Below are 21679 nucleotides of genomic sequence, written 5' to 3' on the forward strand. Positions count from 1 at the left end.
ATGAAGATTATGATGCCATCAAACAAAAGAATTTCACAAGCATTCAGCTCCGTTTTGAGAACACAAAAGCAGATGGGTTTTCTGACATCTCTGGCAAAAGAGTTAGTGAAATAAAATATGAAATTCAAGTGTCAGTACCTTAGTAGATAGGAAATTGCCTAAAAGGCTGGTCAGCTAAGAATTCCTGAAAGAGCTGGGCAGTGGTGATGCCTGTCTTTAATCCCAGCTTTCAGGAGGCAGAGGCAGGTGGATCTCTGTGAGTTCAAGGCCAGTCTGGTCTACAGTTTAAGTTCCAGGACAGCTAAGGCTACACATAGAAACCTTGTCTTGAGAAAAAAAAAAAAATTCCTGAAAGAGGGGCTGCATCTAAAAATGGATATGATAGGGAAGAGAGACTTCGGGAACTGTGAAACCTTCCCCCAGCACACATATTTTATATGAACAGGAAGGGGTAATTATGTGTAGTTTGATGTTCTCTGTCAAGCTGTCCTACTCAATTACTGCCCTAGTTCTTTCTGTCCTATAGTGGACTGAACAAGAACACAGCTTTTACACTTGCATACACAAAAATCAGTGTTCAGCTATTATGAGCAACTTCATTTACAAAAATCACATTTATCTATTTATTTATTTATTTATTTATTTATTTATTTATTTATTTATTTATTTATTATTTGTGTGTATGTGCATATATGCCGTGTGAATGTGTGGTCAGAGGGCAGTCTTGAGGAGTCCTGTCCTTCCATCCTGTGGTCCTTGGGTTTGGAAGCGAGTGCCTTTACCTGCTGGGCCATCTCACTGGTCCCTCAACTTTATAGTTTCATAGTAGTTGTTTTTGTTTGTTTGTTTGTTTTGGGGTTATTGTTTTCCTTAGTTTTGGATCTAATTTCCTTAGTCCAATCAGTACTCTCTGATTATAGCTAATTCTAACTTCTGTGCAAACACAATTCAGTTTGATGGAGCAGAAGTTTCTCAATCATCTAAAGCAGTTTCCCTATGAAAGTTTAGTGGAAATTCCCCTCTCCAAACTGATTCTATGAATGACTGTGATATAAACCCCATTGTTGCATGTTCACGGTGTGCCAGAAACCCTACTTAATCACTCCTCTTAAGGACTCAACTTTTGTAGTCCTGGTGCGCCGCCACAAGGTATATTCCCTGGGAGAAAGGAACAAAAAGCCCTGGAGGCTGACTACGCGGGAGGACAGCGTCTTCATCGGAAGAGCCCCGGAGAGCCTGTTCACGAAGGAACTGGTCCCCTCGGGGTGGAGGTTTGTCATAGGGTCTAGGGCCCATCCAAGCCCGAATAATCAACCGGCTTTATAAATATCCCAGGAGAGTGCGAGAATCACCGGGTTGTTGACTGCTTTCGAAAACCCCCACACCGAGTTTCCCTACCTCAGCTGGTAGGATTTTGTCGGACAGAAAATTAGAACCCATGCGCGCCTAGAATTTCAAACTGCTCGAAGTCACGCCTCCTAGGAACCAGAAGCATCCGCTAGCTACGGGACGGCCATTTATAAGGGGCGGAGGCTCAGCGAAAACTATAACCCCCAGAATGCAGCGCGGAGCTTCCGGTTTCCGGCAAGAGGGCCAGAGTGAGTGTTTACACCGGCGGCTCTCTGCGGCCGGGTTCCTTCCGCGGGACGGGTGAGGGCGCTGGGCCCCCTGGGCGCGCGGGGCTCTCGTGGGTCTGGAGTAGCTAACTGGTCCCACAGGAGAGGTGGGGTTGCCAACAGTGTCCCTACTCACGACTAGGTATCTGTGACCTTGGGCCAAGTGACTTGAGCTGAATCTTGATTACTGATCTGAAAAATATGGATGACCATGCCTGCCCCAGGAGACAGTTGTGAGGACCGAAATCGCTATACGAAAACCCCAACTCCTTCCTCGCTTTAAACCGAAGGTGGACAGTATCTTGAGGTCTGCTGGGTAGAGTCATAGCTTTTTCTTAGCCTTGGCTATACCGCAAGGGGCCTCTTTGGAGGAAGCCTTGTCTATAACAAGGACTTGTCTTGCGTTGCAAAGCTCTTGCACCCTTTGAGTTTTTTTGATTTATCTTGTGGGCATTCATATATGTCAGGCTTGGGGACGGTGAATTAGAAAAGCTCTGGTCTTGGCTTCCAAGGCTTTCAATAATGCAGGGGAGGGGCACAGATACAGGGGAGGGGTGAGAAATTGAGAAATAAGTAAGTCTTACAAGGAAAAAGCAGCAAAGAGAAAAATATCTTTTTTAGGCTGGTATCTGGTAATGAAGCTGGCTGACTAGCCACTTGTCCTCAAATCTATTGATTTGTGTTGCTCTTTTGCCTCGAGGGAACAGGGAATGTGTGACCAAGAGAAGAAAAAGAGGGCATAGAAGCGATGTGTTTGTGTGGTCTTGGTAGGAGTTTGCTAAGAGGCTAAAAAGGGAAGTGAATTTACATGCAAAGACAGGAGGTGAGCAGAGGTATATATGGGGACAGTTTTGTTATGAAGTAGACTGACCTGTTGTTATAAGTGGGGCGGGGCTGGGGCCGTTGAAGAAAGCTAGTGGGAGTCAGAATGAATGGGTCTTCAATCCAGGCTGTGGAGTTTACACCTGTTCACAGAGGTACTTCGGGGTCAGTGAAGGCATTCAAAGCAATTAAGTCATTTGTCAGATCTGTGTTTTAAACAATAAAACATTGGGTGGCGCCATGGATCTTGGGTACGGGGAGGCATGAAAGGCAAGGACTTGTTAAAGCTGTTGTCATAGCTAAATCAAAAATTGAAGGTGGAAACCAGAAATCAGTGTGTAAAAGGAGTGTTGGATGACCTTGCTCGAACCTCACAACATTCCTATTAGAATGGTCTTTTATGCCCACTTTAAAGGTGAAGAAACTGAGGCATAGAGAAATTCTTTGCTGTCCACTGCAGGAGGAATAAAGAGAGGACACTAGGTTCTAGTTCTAGCTTCCCAATGTAACACCTTGTACTTTTGTAGCAGTATTGCACTGAACTTTCATTTAGCCTGGTTGCAGGAAGGGGATGAGTAGAATTTGTCCTTTAACCATTAATGCCTTATTCTTTTACAGGGAGAAAGAGAGAGCGCGAAAGAGAGAGGATGTCTCTCTCAGACTGGCATCTGGCAGTGAAGCTGGCTGACCAGCCACTTGCCCCCAAATCAATTCTTCAATTGCCAGAGACAGAACTGGGAGAATATTCGCTAGGGGCCTATAGCATTTCATTTCTAAAGCAGCTTATTGCTGGCAAGCTCCAGGAATCTGTTCCAGACCCGGAGCTGATTGGTGAGTTTTGGAGCTGGGTTGCTGCTCTGGCCTCCTCTGGGAGACGAGTTAGAAGAGTAAATTAAGGGCTTGTGTTGTTGCTTCATAATGTTAACACTCCAGAGTAGGTTTTACATGAGTAGAAACACAAAACATATGACAGAACTATTGTTTGCTACTCTAGTCATGTGTTACACTGAACTACTTCGTTATGATGCTCAACTATGACATAGTTGAGGTCCTTCTCTTGAGAGAGCAAAATTAGGGGTAAGTTGAGCAAAGAGTTGCTGATGAGACAAGACTCCTCAATCTATCACTTAGAAGGATTTTTGTTTGCCTTAGTGGCTGATTGAAGGGAAGACAGCCAAACAGGAATGAGGTTGGCAAGGCATTTCTAGCAGAGGAAGGAGGGATTTAAGTCAGTTCAGTCAAATTAGATTATAAATGTAATTTAAGCTAGTCAAGGGTTCCAGCTGGTAAAAAAACATGTTTCCTATCACAGGTGGATTAGATTCATCCTTTTTGGTTGCTGCATTTTTTTCCATTTTTTTAGATTAAGTACTCTCTACAGTATTGAGCTTTAGAGCTCTTCCGTGGATGTATTTCTTAAATGAGCATTTGTGCTTGATAACAGTTGTTTAAAATGTTGGGTTTTATTTGTTTGTATTTGAGATAGGGTCTCACTTTGTAACCCTGACTGGCCTGGAAATCACTTTATAGACCAGGCTGGCCCAAACTCACTGCTTGCCCCAGCTTCCTCTGCTGGGATAAAAGACGTGCAACACCACACCTGGCCAAAACTGTATTTCTTGATAGCCCCACAACACACACAGGTGCTAACTGGTTTATCTAGGGCCTTGTGTAGCTAGAGTTTTCCTGCCTGGCCCACAGTCAGGACAAATCTCTCTCACCTGCCAGTCCCACAGCTGCTCAGACCTAACCAAGTAAACGCAGAGACTTATATTGTTTACAAACTGTATGGCCGTGGCAGGCTTCTTGCTAACTGTTCTTACAGCTTAAATTAATCCATTTCCATTAATCTATACCTTGCCACGTGGCTCGTGGCTTACCAGCATTTTCACATGCTGTTTGTCGTGGCGGTGGCTGGCAGTGTCTCCTTCTGCCTTCCTGTTCTTTCTTTTCTCCTCTCGTTAGTCCCGCCTATACTTCCTGCCTAGCCACTGGCCAATCAGTGTTTTATTTATTGACCAATCAGAGCAACACATTTGCCATGTAGAACATCCCACAGCAGCCTTGCACATGCTAGGAAAGCAGTCTGCTACTGAGCTGTACCCAAAGCCTGTTTATATGAAAAAAATTTTTTAATGTAAAAGTAGGATCTTGCTAAATTGCCCAGACTGGCCTCAAATATGCTTCAGCCTGTCAAGTATCTGGGATTACAGATGCATTCACTGCACCTGAGAGAGTATCTTCTTTTGTATGTAAGTGGTGCATACATATGTGTGCCAGGGTCCAGCCTCGGCTTGAGTTCAGATCCTGAGATGGGGAAGGGTTGTCGGTACAAGGAAAACTTCTGGTCACCAAGTGGATTGCACTCAAGTGGCCCCAAATAGCTTAGGCTATCTTTATTTATACTTAAACAGAGGTTTTTTTTTCTGTTTGTTTTTTTTTCTTACCAGGGTTACATGAACAGGTTTATTATTGGCTCCTATTTTTGACTTTAAGAAATACATCATGATTTAAGTAATACATCGTCATCATTATGAAAGCCCCCATTGTTCCCCTTTATGTTTCCCCAAATACACCTACCCACTCCCTACATAACCTTATCCTAGACACAGAGTTCAGCATTTTTGCAGGGTTAACTAAATATCGAGACAGACACATCCTGCTCTTGCAGCACTTACATCAGCTGGCAGCCACTTGTGGTTACAAAAGTAAAAAGTAATAGACGTGGGCACAATGCTTTAAGGACAACAATATTCAAACCCAGACAATTCTTTCATGTCTATAAGATATACTTTTATACAGTTCCCTTTTCTACAAGAGGTCCCATGTCTCAATCTCTCTGTAAAAGGCAGACCTTAATAAAGCACTCTTTTCCCATCTCACTATACCATACTTCTTCCACCAATATAAGCTCCTATGTTTGGTAAAGATGGATCTATCCTTCCCACATTTTGCATTGTATTTTTTCCTCTTGGAGCATGCCAGATCCTACCAGTGATTCTATGCTTGGTGTCCAGGGAACTTACTCTCAACAGTTGGCACTATGTGTATTCCTGAGGCTTTCTCCTGAGTCTGTATATGCATGCCCTGCTCTCCTTTCCAGAACTGTGAGACATGGTTAATGTTTCAGGTCTTGTTTTCTCATATGTACCTAACTATCTCCATTGAATCAGAAAAGTTCCCAGGATTGGGAGTTGTAGTTAGTAATTCTGGATAAGATATTTAAGAAGCATTAACCACCTGTTGAAACTTAGGGGAAAATATTTGAGAAAGAGCAGAATTTCCAGGGAAAATTACAGCTATTGCATGTGTGACCGACAAAGTAAAACTAAGAGCTGCTCAAAGAATCAGTAATATAATGAGAGAGAAAAGAGCCTGCAAACTGTATGAATTTTGCAAATTCCTACGCTGTCCTGTGGACTATTGGTCCTTGCCAAGTGAGAGTCTGTCCGTTTTCACAGGTGCCTTGCCCTGAGGAAACCCGTTGGACAGGTAGTCATATGCTGATCGGAGACTAGGCTGCACAGCTCCCAACATGTTTGTGCAGGCATATGCACTTATGCGTGTACCTGAAGAGACCAGAGCAGGACATCAGGTGTTCTCTTTTCCTACTCCTCTTTATTGCCTTGAGATAAGATCTCGAACTGAACCTGAGGCTTGCAGTTTGGGTTAGGCTGGATGGCAGGAAGTTCTTGGTGTCAGCTTGCCCCTGCCCTCAGTACTGGGGTTACAGGCACATGCAGCCGAGCCTGGCTTTTTGTGTGGGTGCTGGGGATTTGAACCGAGGTCCTCATGCTTGCAGAGCAAGTGCTCTTACCCACTGAGCTGTTTCCCTTGCCCCTAAGAGCTGTCTAGTTAAAATTAGATTCTCAGGAGACGGAAACTAAATTGCTTTGAGAAACAAAATATAAATGGACAGGGTTTTTTTTTTTTTAGATCTGATCTACTGCGGTCGGAAGCTAAAAGATGACCAGACCCTTGACTTCTATGGTATTCAGCCTGGGTCCACAGTCCATGTTCTCCGCAAATCTTGGCCTGAGCCTGATCAGAAACCTGGTAAGTAAGGGTTTATCCTTAGTTATCATGGGCAGAGCTTCGTGATATCTCCAAGGGAAGAGCCTGTGTATTCTTGAGGTATGGTCCTGGATGCAATAAACATTTACTGAGATGATGATAGGAACAATCTTTATCCTTACTGGATTAGAGCCCACTGATAGAGTTAAGTTGTGACATTGTTACTGCCAACACCATTGTTTTTTGTTTTTTGTTTTTTTTCCCCCTTTGACAGGGTTTCTCTGTGTAGTTTTGGTGTCTGTCCTGGATCTCGCTCTGTAGAACAGGCTGGCCTCGAACTCACAGAGATCTACCTGGCTCTGCCTCCCGAGTGCTGGGATTAAAGGCGTGCGCCACCACTGCCCGGCTTTATCCATTGTTTTCTAACCATGTAGGGAGTATGGGTTTATTTAAACTCTTTAGATTAACAGCTGATTTTTCAGTTAACTTTACATCCTCTTATTGTTGCCGTGCTCATTAGACAAAAGCCAGAAACTTCCCCCGTTTTTGTAATGCTACAGTTTGTTCCTGTGTGAGCACATCTTCCCACAAACCCCTCGGTTGCTGGTTTGTTCAGTGAGCTAACTACTGTCGAACTGGTCATTTACTTCCAGAAAATATTCCAATAGCACTCAAGAAGCTCTTGGAAGAAACTATACAAAACTTAAAGCCTTTTTAGTTTATTAATAGAAAGTGCTGGTTGGAATTTACAATGTAGATTTTGTGTTTGTGGTTTTGTTTTTTTTTTTCTCGAGACAGGGTTTCTCTGTGTAGCTTTGCGCCTTTCCTGGAACTCACTTTGGAGACCAGGCTGGCCTCGAACTCACAGAGATCCGCCTGCCTCTGCCTCCCGAGTGCTGGGATTAAAGGCGTGCGCCACCACCGCCCGGCTTGTGTTTGTGTTTTAAAAGCTTCTCCACGTATAAAGTCAAGCTATGTTAAAGAGATTAGCTTTGTTAAACTAGCAGTTTGACATATTTTTATCTTGTTTGTGTCTGCTACGAGTAGTTACCAGTTTGAAAGTTACCTTTTCAATTTTAAATGTTAAGGACAAAAACATGTTTTGTATCCATATGGGAAGTGAGACATCCAAGGATTAGTCTGACACTCACAGCCAGGCTTTAGAGTCTCACTGTTACAGGTTCACCATCATCAGACAAGGACTTTCTGAGACCGTCGTGGATCAAGTGAAAAGTAAGATCCTTACCATTTCTAAACAGAGATAAACATACAAGAGATTACATATCCCTTCGCCCTGGCTGATGAGAGCGACTTCTTCCTCTGCCAATTACAGTTTTCGCCTTTCTTCTCGAATAAAGCTATTAAGAGCCTAATCATACGATTGACCCCAGAGCAAAACTGTGTTTTCCCCAGAATCATCCAAGAAGCCCAAATCCTCTGGCTTTCCTAATACTCTCTGATTGAAATGCCTTACAGGTGTTGGGATGTACCTTCTCCTCTATGTCCTGAGCATTGAATGCAGCTTGTTCAGGTATAGGTCTGTCCCTCTGCTCCTCAGCTGGAGGGCATTGACTGAAAAATGAGTGGTTATGGTTTCTGCAAGCTAGCTGTTTTTTCTTCAGCGTCTTATCACCTTCTAGCATTTTATAGATGGAGAAAAAAGATTGGAAGGATACTTATTCAGGGCCATCTAATTAAAAAGAGTTAGAGCTAGGATGTAAATCTAGATTATTCTGGTTTAGAAGCCTTTGTGTTTTCTTCTGGCCTGGCTGCCTCTTTCCCAAAGGGTATTATATTACAGAGACACCCAGTACTCTTAGCAGATTGTGCCTTAGGATATCCAGAGCCTTTTCCTCCTCATGTTATCTGCAGGTTTATTTTTGAAACAAATGGAATTTTTATTGGGAGGTAAATTTAAATTTAGTTCTGAAAAGAAGTTTTTTAAATGATAGTACTTTAGATATTTTCTCCTGCAGCATTCTTCTTCTAAAAGGAGGTCGATTTGATGCTGTACTTCTGTGGTCACAGAATAACAGAGGCCGAGGGAGGAGGGTTGCTGCCTGAAGGCCAGCCTGGTCTAAATAGTAAGACCCTGTCCCAAACAGTAGGAATGGAACAAACAGCAGCACCCCACCCCAGAGTTGGCACTGTAGCGAGGAGAACTGCAGGTAGTCTTTCTGCCTGGGTCACTTTGGGAGTCTCCATTGCAGGCTGCTGTTTCCTAAGGCTCTCACTTTATTGTGTGTGTGTGTGTGTGTGTGTGTGTGTAGCCAGGGCTTTGATTTTATCACCTAGAACTTGTAATCTTTCTTCTGCTTCCAAAGGACTGGGATTAGAAGTATAGGCCACCATACTTAGCTTAAATTATTTATTTTTTATTTCTTGGCAGTGCTGGAGATCAAGTACCCCTTCTTATTATCCCATGCCTTTCCATGTATTTTCACTTAGACTTCAAGCCCTCCTTCCAGTAAACATGTACTCTGCCTTAAGCTCCCCTCTTGGATGGTCTCCCAGGAGGTAACTTGGGCCCTAGCCTTACTTGTAGTGATGACTAGCACCCTTAATGGCAATCTGTGTCTCTGCCCAGGACCTCAATATGGCATTTTATAAATATATGTTTGTATGTTGGATTTAGTTTCATAGTTTCATTTCTCCTACTACCCCAAGAATTTCTAATGGGAGGGACTCTTATTTTTCACCTTCTTGTGACTTGTCCAAAGCTAGAAACAAGATAAATGCTTGATTTGTTCAGTTTGTCGAATAAATAAGTTATTATTGTGGCATCTATTTTCCAAAGGAGACAGCCTTCATGGTCATGATATGATTGTTGTGCTGAACTCCAGGCATGCAGTTCACTTTGCTTTGAGAGTAGTGTCTGTACAGTCTGATTATGTAGCCTAGATTATCTAAGGATACCACACTACAGTGTGACCCAGGATGAACTTCCTACCTGTCTCATCCCTCAGATTCTTCCCCTGTGAAATGAGTTATGATAGGTGACCAAATGCAGCCTGACTACTGCTAGACTTCCTGGACATGTAGATCACAGTGTCCAGAAATCAAAAAGAAGTTGCTGTGTGGCACATGATAAAAGTTTGTTCATCAGAGCTTTCAAGTGCCTTGTGCTTCCTTAGTCTTTGCTGGGATTCTTTTCACTGTGGCTTGTTTTTTATTTATTCGTCTATTTGTGGTGCTAGGATCAAGATGGAGAGATGGCTCAGAGGTTAATAGTACTTTATGAGGCCGGGCGGTGGTGGTGCACACTTTTAATCCTAGCACTTGGGAGACAGAGCTAGGAGGGTCTCTGTGAGTTTGAGGCCAGCCTAGTCTACAGAGTGAGATCCAAGACAGGCACCAAAACTACACGGGGAAACCTTGTCTCAAAAAACCAAAAAAAAAAATTAGTTCTTTCTGCTCTTCCAGAGGACCCTGGTTCAATTTCCAGCACCTGCATGTAGTTCGCAACCAAATGTAACTCCAGTTCCAGGGAATCTGGTGGCCGGGCACTCTCTTGGTGCACAGACATACATGTAGGCAAAACACTCATACACATAATAATTAAAAGATAAGTAAATTAAAAAAAAGAACAAAGAAACCTAAAAAAAAATTAGAGAAATCTAAAAGAAAGTAATGAAGAAAGAATTACTCATGAGCCTGCCCCTCCTAGAAAATGTTATTCTTTATCTTGTTCCTTCCAGCCTTAGACCATATGCAGACTGACATATTTTGCATAGTGTTACCAGAGAATGCACATCCAACTTTGTGTTCTATTTCTTTCTCTTAACATATTGTGTCAGCGTAGTGCTATATCGTTAAGATGGCTTGGAGTGAACTTATTTTAAGTCCCTACGTAAGAGTCCACTGAGTTGATTATACATTCTTCCTTTTCAAATGTAAGAAATCTAGAATTCCTGCAATGCCTTGTTGATCAGAAAAGTCTCTTTCATGTGGCAAGATCCCCCTCTGCTGGAACTTCGTTTGTTTTATGTACTGAAGATAATTGAGTGCAAGTTTCGTATTTGTGATACAGATGGGTTTCTCTGAGGTGGAGGGTGAGGAGAGAGGGACTCTGTAGACCAAGTTGCACCCCGACAAATGCTGAAATGATGTGGCCACGTCTGGGAACGGCAGAGCCTGGGCTGTGGGGTAACTATGTGTTTTGTCCTCTAGAACCTGTGGACAAAGTGGCTGCCCTGAGGGAGTTCCGGGTGCTGCACAGTGCCCTGCAGAGCAGCTCCTCCTACAGAGAGGCGGTGAGTTCCAGCAGGAGGTGATGTGAACACTGGCCATTGTTTAGCTTGGGAGCTGACAGCACATTGCCACGGCAACCAAGAGTTCCTCTGGGAGGTTTTGTTTTTGTTTTTTCGAGAAAGGGTTTCTCTGTATAGTTTTGGTGCCTGTCCTGGAACTCACTCTGTAGCCCAGGCTGGCCTCGAACACAGAGATCCGCTTGCCTCTGCCTCCTGAGTGCTGGGATTAAAGGCGTGTGCCACCACTGCCCAGCTTCCTCTGGGAGTTTTTGTCATGTCTGTGGGCCTGAGTAGAATCCTGTCTTTCTTCAAAGAGCCTGTCTCAGTAAGGCATTGGCTGTTGATTCCCTATGATGATAATTACACAACCTCTCAGGCTGGCCTTGTGGACTGAATATGGTTACTGCTACAGAATCCATATACCTTTTCTGATGGGACTTGATCTTTGATGTTAATGAACTGCCTGTCACCTCTTAAGCATGGATTTCCCCAATGGAGAAATGAGCTGTTGACAGGCAGAATTAATACAGCTGTGAACTTCCTTTCTTATGTATGCCAGTGTGAAGTAGTCATTGTATGGAGACTGGAAGGGGCTTTGGGGACCTGGAGAAATAGTTATTGGGCTTGTGATGACAGCATTTGTTTTAGAAGTATCTGGAGTATAGGGATGGTGGTGAGGAACCACAGACCGTGTTCCATTGTAGTCGTGTGTATACAAGCATTCAGAAGGAGGAGGTCCAGAAGAGTGTGGGCACTTGATGACTGTATGGCGCTAGTCGGAATGCTAAGCCATCCCTGTTTCTCCTGCAGGTCTTTAAGATGCTCGGCAATAAAGAGTCTCTGGATCAGATCATTGTGGCCACTCCAGGCCTCAGCAGTGATCCCATTGCTCTAGGTAAGTACAAGAAAAGATTTGAAGAAATGTGAGGTTTTGGAAGAGGAGAAAACTAGAAGCAAAAGAGGGCTCTGAAGAAGCACTGCTCTTGAGGGATAAGGGAACAAAATCAAGGTTCATTCCACAAACCTAGCCCCTAAGGGCTCTAAGTCCTCCAGTGTGGCAACTCTGTGTGGCCTAAGTGCAGGAGAATGGGGAACAGGGAGCATTCCCACTGGAACAAGATACCCTTGACTTCATTTCCGCCTTTCTCAGGAGGGCTGGTTTGGGGTCCCTTGAGTTGCTTGCTTTGAGACTTAATGCTGCTGTTTCCCTCTGGATCTGGCCAGATTTCAAATGCCTAAGAGAAATCTTGGTCTCTTCCAGGGGTTCTCCAGGACAAGGACCTCTTCTCTGTCTTTGCTGATCCCAACATGCTGGATACGTAAGTAAAGTACCATTCCTCACATGGTCAGGCTAGAAACCTGGTCATTGCCTGGAATCTCTTCTTGGAAGTCAGTTCAGTCTGTTACCAGGTCTGCTTTTGAAATGTGTCAAGATGTAAGGAACAGGAGGGGCTGCTTAAGGAACAGAAAAGCCCAAGGCAGGGGCACATGAAGTATGTCACGATGAAGCAGTGTGGTGAGGGCGGGCGGGAGGGAGGGAAGGAGGGAAGGAGAGAGAGAGCGTTTAGTGTGCCAGGTGGATTTCATGTAGTAAATGTCAGGGATTGTAAGCTAGGGAAAGAAGACATAGGTATATAGGACCATAAAATGTTAGAGCTGGAAGGACAGTAGTGGCTGCGTCCCCTTATTTTGCAAGCAAAGAAATTAACCCAGATCTAGGAAGAGAAAGGAGTTATCAGAAGCTGTCCATAGTATAGGAAGTTGTGTCTGGATCCAGTTCTTAAGCCTGAGCCTACCAAACTGTACATTTCCATTTCCCATGGTGCCTTGCCTGTAGTTTTGCTTTTTTGTCTGTGTGATGGAGTTTCAGTGGATTTCAAAAGTGGAGCTTTTCTAACATTGCTAAGGGCAGATCAGCAGGATGATAAAACTTCCTGGCAAAAGATGCTGAAGAATGGGCTAAATGTGGGGCACTTACTTATAATCCCAGAACTCTGGAGGCAGAGCTAATCACAGTAAATTTGAGGCCATCTTGGCCTAGAGAGCAAGTTCTAAGCCAGCCAGAGCTATAGAGTAAGGCCCTATCTCAAAGCCCAAACCCAAACTAAAACAAAACAAAATCACACTGAAGACTAAGGGATTAAGGGCAGGCCTGGGTAGCTCTGTTTTAAGCGTCACTCATACTGTCATGGAAAAGGGTGCTTTTTCCTTAGCCATTTTTTTTATCCCTCTTCTAGATTGGTGCCTGCTCACCCAGCCCTGGTCAATGCCATCATCCTGGTTCTGCACTCGGTAGCAGGCAGCAACCCAATGCCAGGAGCTGACTCCTCTTCCCGAAGCATGCCCTCCAGCTCGTACCGAGATATGCCAGGTGAGGCCCCTCAGGAGCTGGTAGTGGCCCAGGGATTTGCTTTACTCAGCAGCTATGTATAGTGTTGGCATAGGGCGTGAGTCAGGAAGTGCATCTGTCCTGTAATTTTCCAAGGGGAGAGATGAAATATGAATTTGGAGCGTAACTTGAGCTGAGATCTGGAGCTGCGCCGGTCCTTTCTGTTCTTCCTCCTGGAATCTGTCCCCTCTCCTGCAGGTGGCTTCCTGTTTGACGGGCTCTCGGATGATGAGGACGACTTTCACCCAGTGAGTGGCATGGCAGCCTGCCCCTTGGGGGAGATGGTCCCGGGAACCAGCTTCTCCTCAGGACCTGCTATTTCCAAGGCTGGGAAGTGGTCACAAGGACCTTTAGGGGCCAAGGCCATGTCTTATTATTCCTTTGGAAAGGAGGGACCTTAGGAAGTCTTCCTGGGAACTGTGGGAGCATGGGTGTGGTTCTTTTATCCTAGTTCTGGATGCTTCTTTTTTTCCAGAGCACCCGGTCTACGCCCTCTAGCAGTACACCCAGCTCCCGCCCGGCCTCCCTGGGGTACAGTGGAGCTGCTGGGCCCCGCCCCATCACCCAGAGTGAGCTGGCCACTGCCCTGGCCCTGGCCAGTACTCCAGAGAGCAGTTCTCACACACCAACTCCTGGCACCCAGGTATGGAGAGAGAGTTGGGAACCTTAAGTCCAGGCTGCCAAAAGCAAAACTCCTTATGGTAGATAAGATTTACCTTTGCTACCCCTGGTGCTAGATCTTTTTGCACTAAATCCTGGGGCCTGGTAGGGATTTCTCAACTGTGGTTCAGGTGACTCCCTTTTTCACTTACTTGCCTTTAGGACTCAGAAGTCCAGCTTTAGCACAAGCCTGCTTGTTCCCTCTTCCTTATCCCCAGTAGGGACTAGATATCACTGGAGTAAGGTTCTTACTGATGATTTGTTCTGTCTCCAAAGCTACCTCTCTCAGTACTGGGATTCTAGATTGGGCCTGGGGTCTCAGAGTCTTTTCCCTGGAGTAAAAGCATGGGACCTTTTATGTCCACATAGATTGCTTTTAGGTACCCCATAATATAGTGTGGTTGTCTCGTAACAGACCCCTGTTGGTAGGCAGGAGGTCGGTACCCCAGGAGTAGTGTGCAGTCATGGGGTAGCTCTGACTGTCTGCTGTGAAACTGAGATGGCTATGGAGCAATGCTGACTATTTATTTGAATCTAGGGCCATTCTTCAGGCACCTCGCCAATGTCCTCTGGTGTCCAGTCAGGAACGCCCATCACCAATGATCTTTTTAGTCAAGCCCTCCAGCATGCCCTGCAGGCCTCTGGGCAGCCCAGCCTTCAGGTGAGTCTTTACACTTTCAGGTTTCATGTAGTCTCCTAGTTTGGCATACTGAGCCTTTTTCTGCACACTAGAGGTCCTTCCTTCTAGGAACACCAGGGGCAAATGAATGGCAGCGTGACAGGTGAGCCTTCCAGAAAGGCAGTTGTTCTTGTGGCTTCTCATTCTTGCCTGAGTGACTGTGGCCTGACTCCTGTGATCATGAGGAAGTTCTGTGTTTTTTGTTTTGTTTTGTTTTTATTTTCTGAGACAGGGTTTCTCTGTGTAGTCTTGTCCTAGAACTCTGTAGACCAGGCTGGCCTCGAACTCACAGAGATCCGCCTGCCTCCCAAGTGCTGGGATTAAAGATGTGCGACACCACCGCCTGGCAAGGAAGTTTTAGTTAGTCATTCGTTCAGTGAGCATTGACTGGGCAGTGAGCACACATATTATTGGGACTAGGTTGAGCTGCTGGAGCTCAAAGCGAGCCTGTTCCTTGTTCCTGCCATGGAAGGGCACCATGCAGGCACACATTTGGGAAACATCTTGGTGAGAAATACAGCTGCTTGGGGTAAGGGCCTGAGTCCAGCAGAACTGAGAGAGACTTAAGCTGATTGATAGAGCTAAGTTTGGTAAGCTAGGTAGGGATGGGTTATTTGTGATGGGGAGGGGATAATTTCCAGACAGAGGCAACTGCCTGATGGAACAGATGTGTATAGGTATGTGTGATATAGAGTTAGAAATCAGTGTTGGCAGAGTACATCCTGAGATGGGATCAGAAAAGAGAGTAGAAGCCTAGGTGTAAGGGGCCTTGAATGCCAGTCCAAGGAGGTTAGATTTGATCTGGTAGTTATTAGGAGTCCTTAGAAGCTTTAAAGAGAAGGTCACCCTAGCAGCTAAGTGGAGCATCAAAGTGTTAGCATTGTATCTTACACCTTCAGATATGAGCTATTTGCTTTATGCCTGCTTTATAGTGAGTCTGTGGGGGAAACATCATTCTGAAATTTCTTTGGGTCCCACAGCTATGAAGTAAAACCAGGGCTCAAGCCCTATGTGGTTTTCATGATTGCATGCGGTACTCATGGGCAGTGCAAGTGATTGGACGGCCTGTGTTTGCTTCAATTTCATCTCCAGTCAAATGCCTGTTCACTGGGCTCCAAAGCTCTAGGCTCTCACTGGCTCTACCTGGCGTAAAGCGAAGCTGAGATGACATGTGCGTTTCTCTACCTTCGTAGCCTTACCCCCTGTTTGCCTCTGCATTTCTCCCCACTGCCTTCTCCTCACGTGTGAAGTTTTCCGTAAGTTATACATTTCCTTTCTGTGAGGAGGTGGGCAGTAATGAAACTATGAAGTGCTAGGAAAAATATGTGGGCAAATCTCTTTCAATCCTTAGAGCAGGGAAAGCTGCTCATGGCTGAAATTTAGAGTCTAGGAGCCATTATATACAGTCATTCTAAATTTTGAGTTTGTCAAAGTGAAAATTCATTCCTGGAAAACCAAAGCCAAAAAATCAACAGCAAGCTGGGTGGTGGTGGCGCATGCCTTTTATTCCAGCACTCGGGAGGCAGAGCCAGGTGGATCTCTGTGAGCTCGAGGCCAGCCTGGTCTACAGAGTGAGATCCAGGACAGGCTCCAAAGCTACGCAGAGAAACACTGTCTTGAAAAACAAACAAAACATCAACAACAACAAATTCAACAGCAAAACCCAAGCAAAGTCTTAAGGCTGACAAGTTGTAACCCTATCAGACAAGTGACACACGCTCCTGAAATAGAGCAACTTCAGACCCAACACTTCCTAGAAAAGTGGGAAAGGGTATGAATAGACTATTCACTGAAAAGGAAGTATGACTGTATGCACACAGAGTTCCTAGCAGTCCCATTTCTCAGGAACTGTCCTGGAGATGTTTGTGTATATAGAAAATGATAATTTCACACCACTGGACGAGTCACAGCAGCATTGTTTGTAATGGCAGAAAATTGCAGGCAGTCCACTGGGAGCTGGACTATTATGTGCTTACTAAATGATTTTTTGTATTAAGGCATGGTGGTACACTGTGATCTCAACACTTAAAAAGTTGAGTTAGGAATATTATGAGTTGGTGACTAGCCTATTTTATATATATATAGGAAAACTCTTAAAAAACAAAACAAAAGCCGGGCGGTGGTGGCGCACGCCTTTAATCCCAGCACTCGGGAGGCAGAGCCAGGTGGATCTCTGTGAGTTCAAGGCCAGCCTGGTCTCCAAAGCGAGTTCCAGGAAAGGCGCAAAGCTACACAGAGAAACCCTGTCTCGAAAAACCAAAAAAAAAAAAAACAAAAAAAACAAAAATTTTTGTGCATGTGCTGGCTAGTTTTTATGTCAACTTGACACAGGCTGGAGTCATCGGAAAGGAGGGGACCTCAGTTGAGAAATTCTTCCATAAGATTCAGCTATACACAAGCCTGTGGAGCATTTTCTTATTTAGTGATGGATGGAACCACTGTGGATGGTTCCATCCCTGGGCGGATGGTCCTGGATTCTATAAGAAAGCAGGCTGAGCAAGCCATGAGGAGCAAGTCAGTAAGCAGCACCCCTCCATGGCTTCTGCATCAGCTCCTGCCTCCAGGTTCCTGTCCTGTTAGGGTTCCTACTCTGGCTTTCCTCAGTGATGGATTTAAAAGCTATAAGGTGAAATAAACCCTTTTCTTCCCAGTTACTTTTATCACAGTGGCAGAAACTCTGACTAATACAGTGTACCAGCATAGAAAGATCACTTTCCACTACCTATCAGAGTAAGCAAAATTTTTAAGCAGGGCGTGATGACACATACCTGTAATCTCAGCACTCAGAAGGTGGAAGCAGGGAGATTGAGAATTCAAGGGCATCCTCGACTGTGTAGTCAGTTCAAGGCCAGCCTGTTCTATGTGAGATCCTTTGTCAAATATCCAAAAGAAAAGGAAAACTTTAAAAAACAACTCCACTTGCTTACTTTGTTGATTTTGTTCTTTGACAGTTTCATACACACACTGCATGTAATTTATTCTGGTTACTCTCCTTGCACCTCTCATGTCCTCCTCTCATCCCTATCAGATCTGCCGAACACCACTACTGGTCTCTTTCCGAGATTCATGACTTTTGGTTTTGTTTGTGTCCCATTAGTTTGACCAGGCCTTCTGTATAAGCACTGGATTGGGACTATCCATGGAGCCTGGTGGGGTCACCAGTGACTCCGCCCCTCCTTGACTCTATCAGTAGTAAATAGTTCAGCCTTGTGAGGGATGCCCCCCCAGCCCTCCCTCCACCTATACCTGACTGTTGATCGGCCCGTTGTTTTGCTTTGATTTTTACATTATTTAACTTGTGTGTGTGTGTGTGTGTGTGTGTGTGTGTGTGTGTGTGTGTGTCTTGCAGCATTGTGTGGGTTCCAGGGGTTGGACTAAGAGCATCCGGTTCACAAGGCAAGCACCGTTACCACTGAGCCTTCTCGCCCGTCTTCCTGGCCTTTCTCAGGCTCAGTCAGTGCAGGCATCCACGGCTGCTGTGAATTCATTATTGTAATGGTTGTGTCTTGCCTAGAGGAGGACATTTTTTAGCCCTTCTTCCAGTGCTTTCTTTTCTTTCCACCCCCTCCTCTGAGTGTCCCCTGAGCCTTAGAGGGAATGGGATAAGTGTCTAGTTTTAGGGATGAGCACTAAAGTACCTTGTATAGCCATGAATCTCTTTATTCACCACTATTCACTGGAAAGAGAGGCCTCCCTGATTGAACATGTGTGTATAAGCATGAATAGTTAGAAGGCAGTTTAGTACATTTGTCAGTTTATCTAGACAACAGCATTCAGTCCTTTTCCCCTTAGGGCTTGTGATCTTCCAAGCATGGGGTTTTGGTTAGATTTACCATACCAGACGGATTCCCTCCTAAAGAGCGGTTGTTTGCCCCGATAACAGCAGTGTGACTGTTATTCCAGAGGGGCACATCTTACCTGGCAAGTGGTCTCAGAGTTTGTAGGGTCACAGACGGATAAGACCACTGATGCCTTTTCTCCTTCAGCAGCCTGCCCAGTACCTTTGGGGACTTGGAAAGCTATCCAGGAGGGAGGAAGCTTCCAGCTCAGTGCCACTGTTATTTATTTCTCTGTATCCTGCTGCAAACGTGTGTGGTGTCTTCACTAATAGGGTCTGCTTGTCTAGTTCTGGTGGTCAACCAAGAGGATGGCCAGAACCTGTGTTGTTTTGGGGAGCTCTGGTGCCTCCCTGATCAATAACTCCCTATTCAGTATCCCACCCTCGGCACTGGTGTTTTGTTTAATAATCCAGAGCTTCTAGGAGCAGCTTTTTCCAGCCATGAAAGGTACACTTAATAGGTTTCCATGTGCCTTTTTGTACCCCCTTTGTTTTCGTTAACCAGCCTCCTCTTCTGTCTCAACACCTCTTCCTCGTTTAACCCTTTCCATCCCAGTGTCCCCCATCTCTGCTTTCATGGCACCTACATTCTACTTTACTCCTCTCTCTTAAGGCAGCCTCCTCTCAATGGCCCTCTTATAGTTTCATGACTTCTACAATTACTCTTCTTTTTTTTTTAAGGCTCACCAAGCTTGAATTAGGGATGCCCTGCCTTGACCTCACCCCTGACTTAAAGCTAATTTCAATATGTATTCCTCGTGTGTGTGTGTGTATGTGTGTGTGTGTGTGTGTGTGTGTGTGTGTGTGCGCGCGCGCGCGCGCAGATAACAGGTTTTTGGAATTTAGAAACTGAGTAATTTGTGCTTTTTCTTTAGTGTAAAACTTCATTTGTTCTCTTTGCCTTTAAGTGTATCTTCAGTCTTCCTGAAGCACCTGTGGTATGGCCCTGAGCATCAGTAGTTTTGCTGTGGGTCTCCTCTCTTCCTGTCTATCCTGAAAACAACCTCTAAGTCTGGGTATGGCCCTGAGCATCAGTAGTTTTGCTGTGGGTCTCCTCTCTTCCTGTCTATCCTAAAAACAGCCTCTAAGTCTGGGTATGGCCCTGAGCATCAGTAGATTTGCTGTGGGTCTCCTCTCTTCCTGTCTATCCTGAAAACAGCCTCTAAGTCTGACTGTGCCATCTGGAGCCCAGCTAACACCTTTGCCTGCCCTGTCTTTCCACAGAGCCAGTGGCAGCCTCAGCTGCAGCAGTTGCGTGACATGGGCATCCAGGATGACGAACTGAGCCTCCGTGCCCTTCAGGCCACTGGAGGGGATATCCAAGCAGCCCTGGAGCTGATCTTTGCTGGAGGAGCCCCATAAACTTCTAGTACCCGAGTGCCTAGCAAGTTGCAGAGGCAATTCCTAGAAGGAGACGCTTGTGAAGTTGCCTCCAGCTCCCCCCACCCTCCCAATATATCTGAAGTTTCCTCCAGCTCCCCCCCACCCTCCCAATATATCTGAAGTTGCCTCCAGCTCCCCCCACCCTCCCAATATACCTGCTGTGTCCAATGCTTGGCCTTTCTGTTGATCTCAACTGGTGGGAACAGCTGGGCAAACAAGATGTATGGTTTTGGTGCTGTGGCATCAGGGGTCAGTTTGACACCCCTCCCCGCTTGGTTTGGGCCTGGGTAGGAGGTTTCAGACCAGTGTCATGGGGGTACTGTGTAATACTCATATTCACCTTAGAGACAAGTCCCTAGCAGTAGCACCCATGTGATTTGGTGCTTTAGAGCCTGAGACTGGAGCCAGGCTACAATCCAGACTTCATAATAGCTGCTGAGTTACAGTTAAGGCCAGAAGAGACTACTACTTGTGATGAAAGGCTAGGGAGTGACCAGGCAGGTTCTGGGTGTGGCAGGAGAGAATATTTGTCAAATGATTCTGTGTCCCTACACTGGCTGTGTCTTTGATGTATGTTCTGTAATCCAGGACTCAAATTGTTTCAGGAAGTGTGTCCCTTTCCTGTGTCCTAAAGGCATAAAGACAAGAGCAGTTAAAAACAATGCTTCGCCGGGCGGTGGTGGCGCACGCCTTTAATTCCAGCACTCGGGAGGCAGAGCCAGGCAGATCTCTGTGAGTTCGAGGCCAGCCTGGGCTAACAAATGAGTTCCAGGAGAGGCGCAAAGCTACACAGAGAAACCCTGTCTCAAAAAAACAAAAACAAAAACAAAAACAAACAAAAAAATGCTAACAAGACCAGTTATAAACAGAGCTGAGCTTTAATATTGAAGATCTTATAATGTATATTATTGAAGACAGCTGCTGCTCATCTGTGCTCTTGTTCCCCTTGACAGCGTTCCCTGGGGCATTTCCTGCAGCATTGTAGACATGTCCAAGTTGACCGAGTGGGCTTCATGTGCTTCTCATCTGTTTGGGAAAACGTCTTTACTGTCAGTGGTGTTTGGACTCATTTGGAGCTGATGTGGGTGGGCAGGAGCTCAGAGGGCTGTCCCTGCCTTGGCCTTGGCACACATTCCATTCACACCATCTCCAGTTCTGGCCATTTGGCTCCTGCTTGTCTCTTCTTGAGAAAGAAAGTTTTCCATGAATGTATCTATAATCTTTTTACCACAAGGAGCCATATGGAACTGGTCTGTGCCATTTTCTCCACTAGTACAGTTTTAGTTATTTGGTAATTCCATGTGTCCCTTTGAACTACCGTCCTGATTTTGGTCCCCAGCACATCCTGTTCTGTATAACCTTTATATTAGTGATAGTCATAAGGGGAGGTGCTCAGAAGAACGCAGTATTCAAGAGATGCCCTCAGCAGTCCGTTGTCCTTTATCTATTCTGCAAAATTTTTGAAGTTTCCACATTTCCTTCGTGATCCTGGGGTTGATGTTGAGAGGTATTTGCATTGGGAGAAAAGACTCAGAACTCTCCAGTCTCCTGGATGTCAAGCCTTTTGTGCCTCAGTGATGTGCCTGGAGCTCGGCTTTGTGGTTGGCAATGAAGATCTGCAAGCTCTATTTGAGCCCAGTATCCCTCACTCTGGTAGAAACAAAGACTGAGGTCCAGTGGTGCTCTAATGGGGCTGACACAGCCCCTCCGGTCCACGTGCTAAAGCTTGCCTAGAGCTGCTCTGTTCTGTGGCAACCTACTCTGCCAGGCTCCTGAGCTCACTCACCCCATTCTGCTGTAGAACATTTGGATGTCCTTGCTCTCTCTGGAACAACTCCTGGTACCTGTTACCAAGCTTCCCAGAATTGAGTTGAACAGTTTCCCCTGTTTATCAGGTCTTTCCTCCATGGGCTTGGCACATTGGCTTTGCTTCCTGTGGTCATATTTTAAACAGTACGTGTTGGGCCTGATAAGTGCCCCCTCTGAGTCCGGGGCTTTCCATGGGCTGAGGATGCCTTCCTTGCCATT

General features: G+C 45.4%; 1 protein-coding gene across 7 annotated transcripts; it reads left to right on the top strand.

Moving 5' to 3' along the window:
- The first annotated feature begins 1197 nt into the window (after window positions 1-1197).
- Ubl7 (ubiquitin like 7) lies at window positions 1198-19819 on the top strand. Of its 7 annotated transcripts, none has more exons than XM_059267982.1 (12): window positions 1657-1923; window positions 2324-2439; window positions 3057-3269; window positions 6375-6494; window positions 10623-10705; window positions 11513-11597; window positions 11964-12021; window positions 12940-13073; window positions 13290-13339; window positions 13567-13734; window positions 14290-14412; window positions 19493-19819. In XM_059267982.1, exons 3-12 carry the CDS (start codon window positions 3086-3088, stop codon window positions 19628-19630), a joined length of 1143 nt encoding a protein of 380 aa, XP_059123965.1. In that variant the 5' UTR covers window positions 1657-1923; window positions 2324-2439; window positions 3057-3085; the 3' UTR covers window positions 19631-19819. The 7 variants fall into 7 exon arrangements, with proteins under 7 accessions (XP_059123963.1, XP_059123967.1, XP_059123968.1 ...); XM_059267986.1 differs by having other exon boundaries at window positions 1736-1758; XM_059267980.1 differs by lacking the exons at window positions 1657-1923; window positions 2324-2439 and adding an exon at window positions 1198-1598.
- The last annotated feature ends 1860 nt before the right edge of the window (window positions 19820-21679 follow it).

The sequence above is a fragment of the Peromyscus eremicus genome, chromosome 7 (assembly GCF_949786415.1).
Source record: "Peromyscus eremicus chromosome 7, PerEre_H2_v1, whole genome shotgun sequence".
In the NCBI taxonomy this organism is placed as follows: domain Eukaryota; kingdom Metazoa; phylum Chordata; class Mammalia; order Rodentia; family Cricetidae; genus Peromyscus; species Peromyscus eremicus.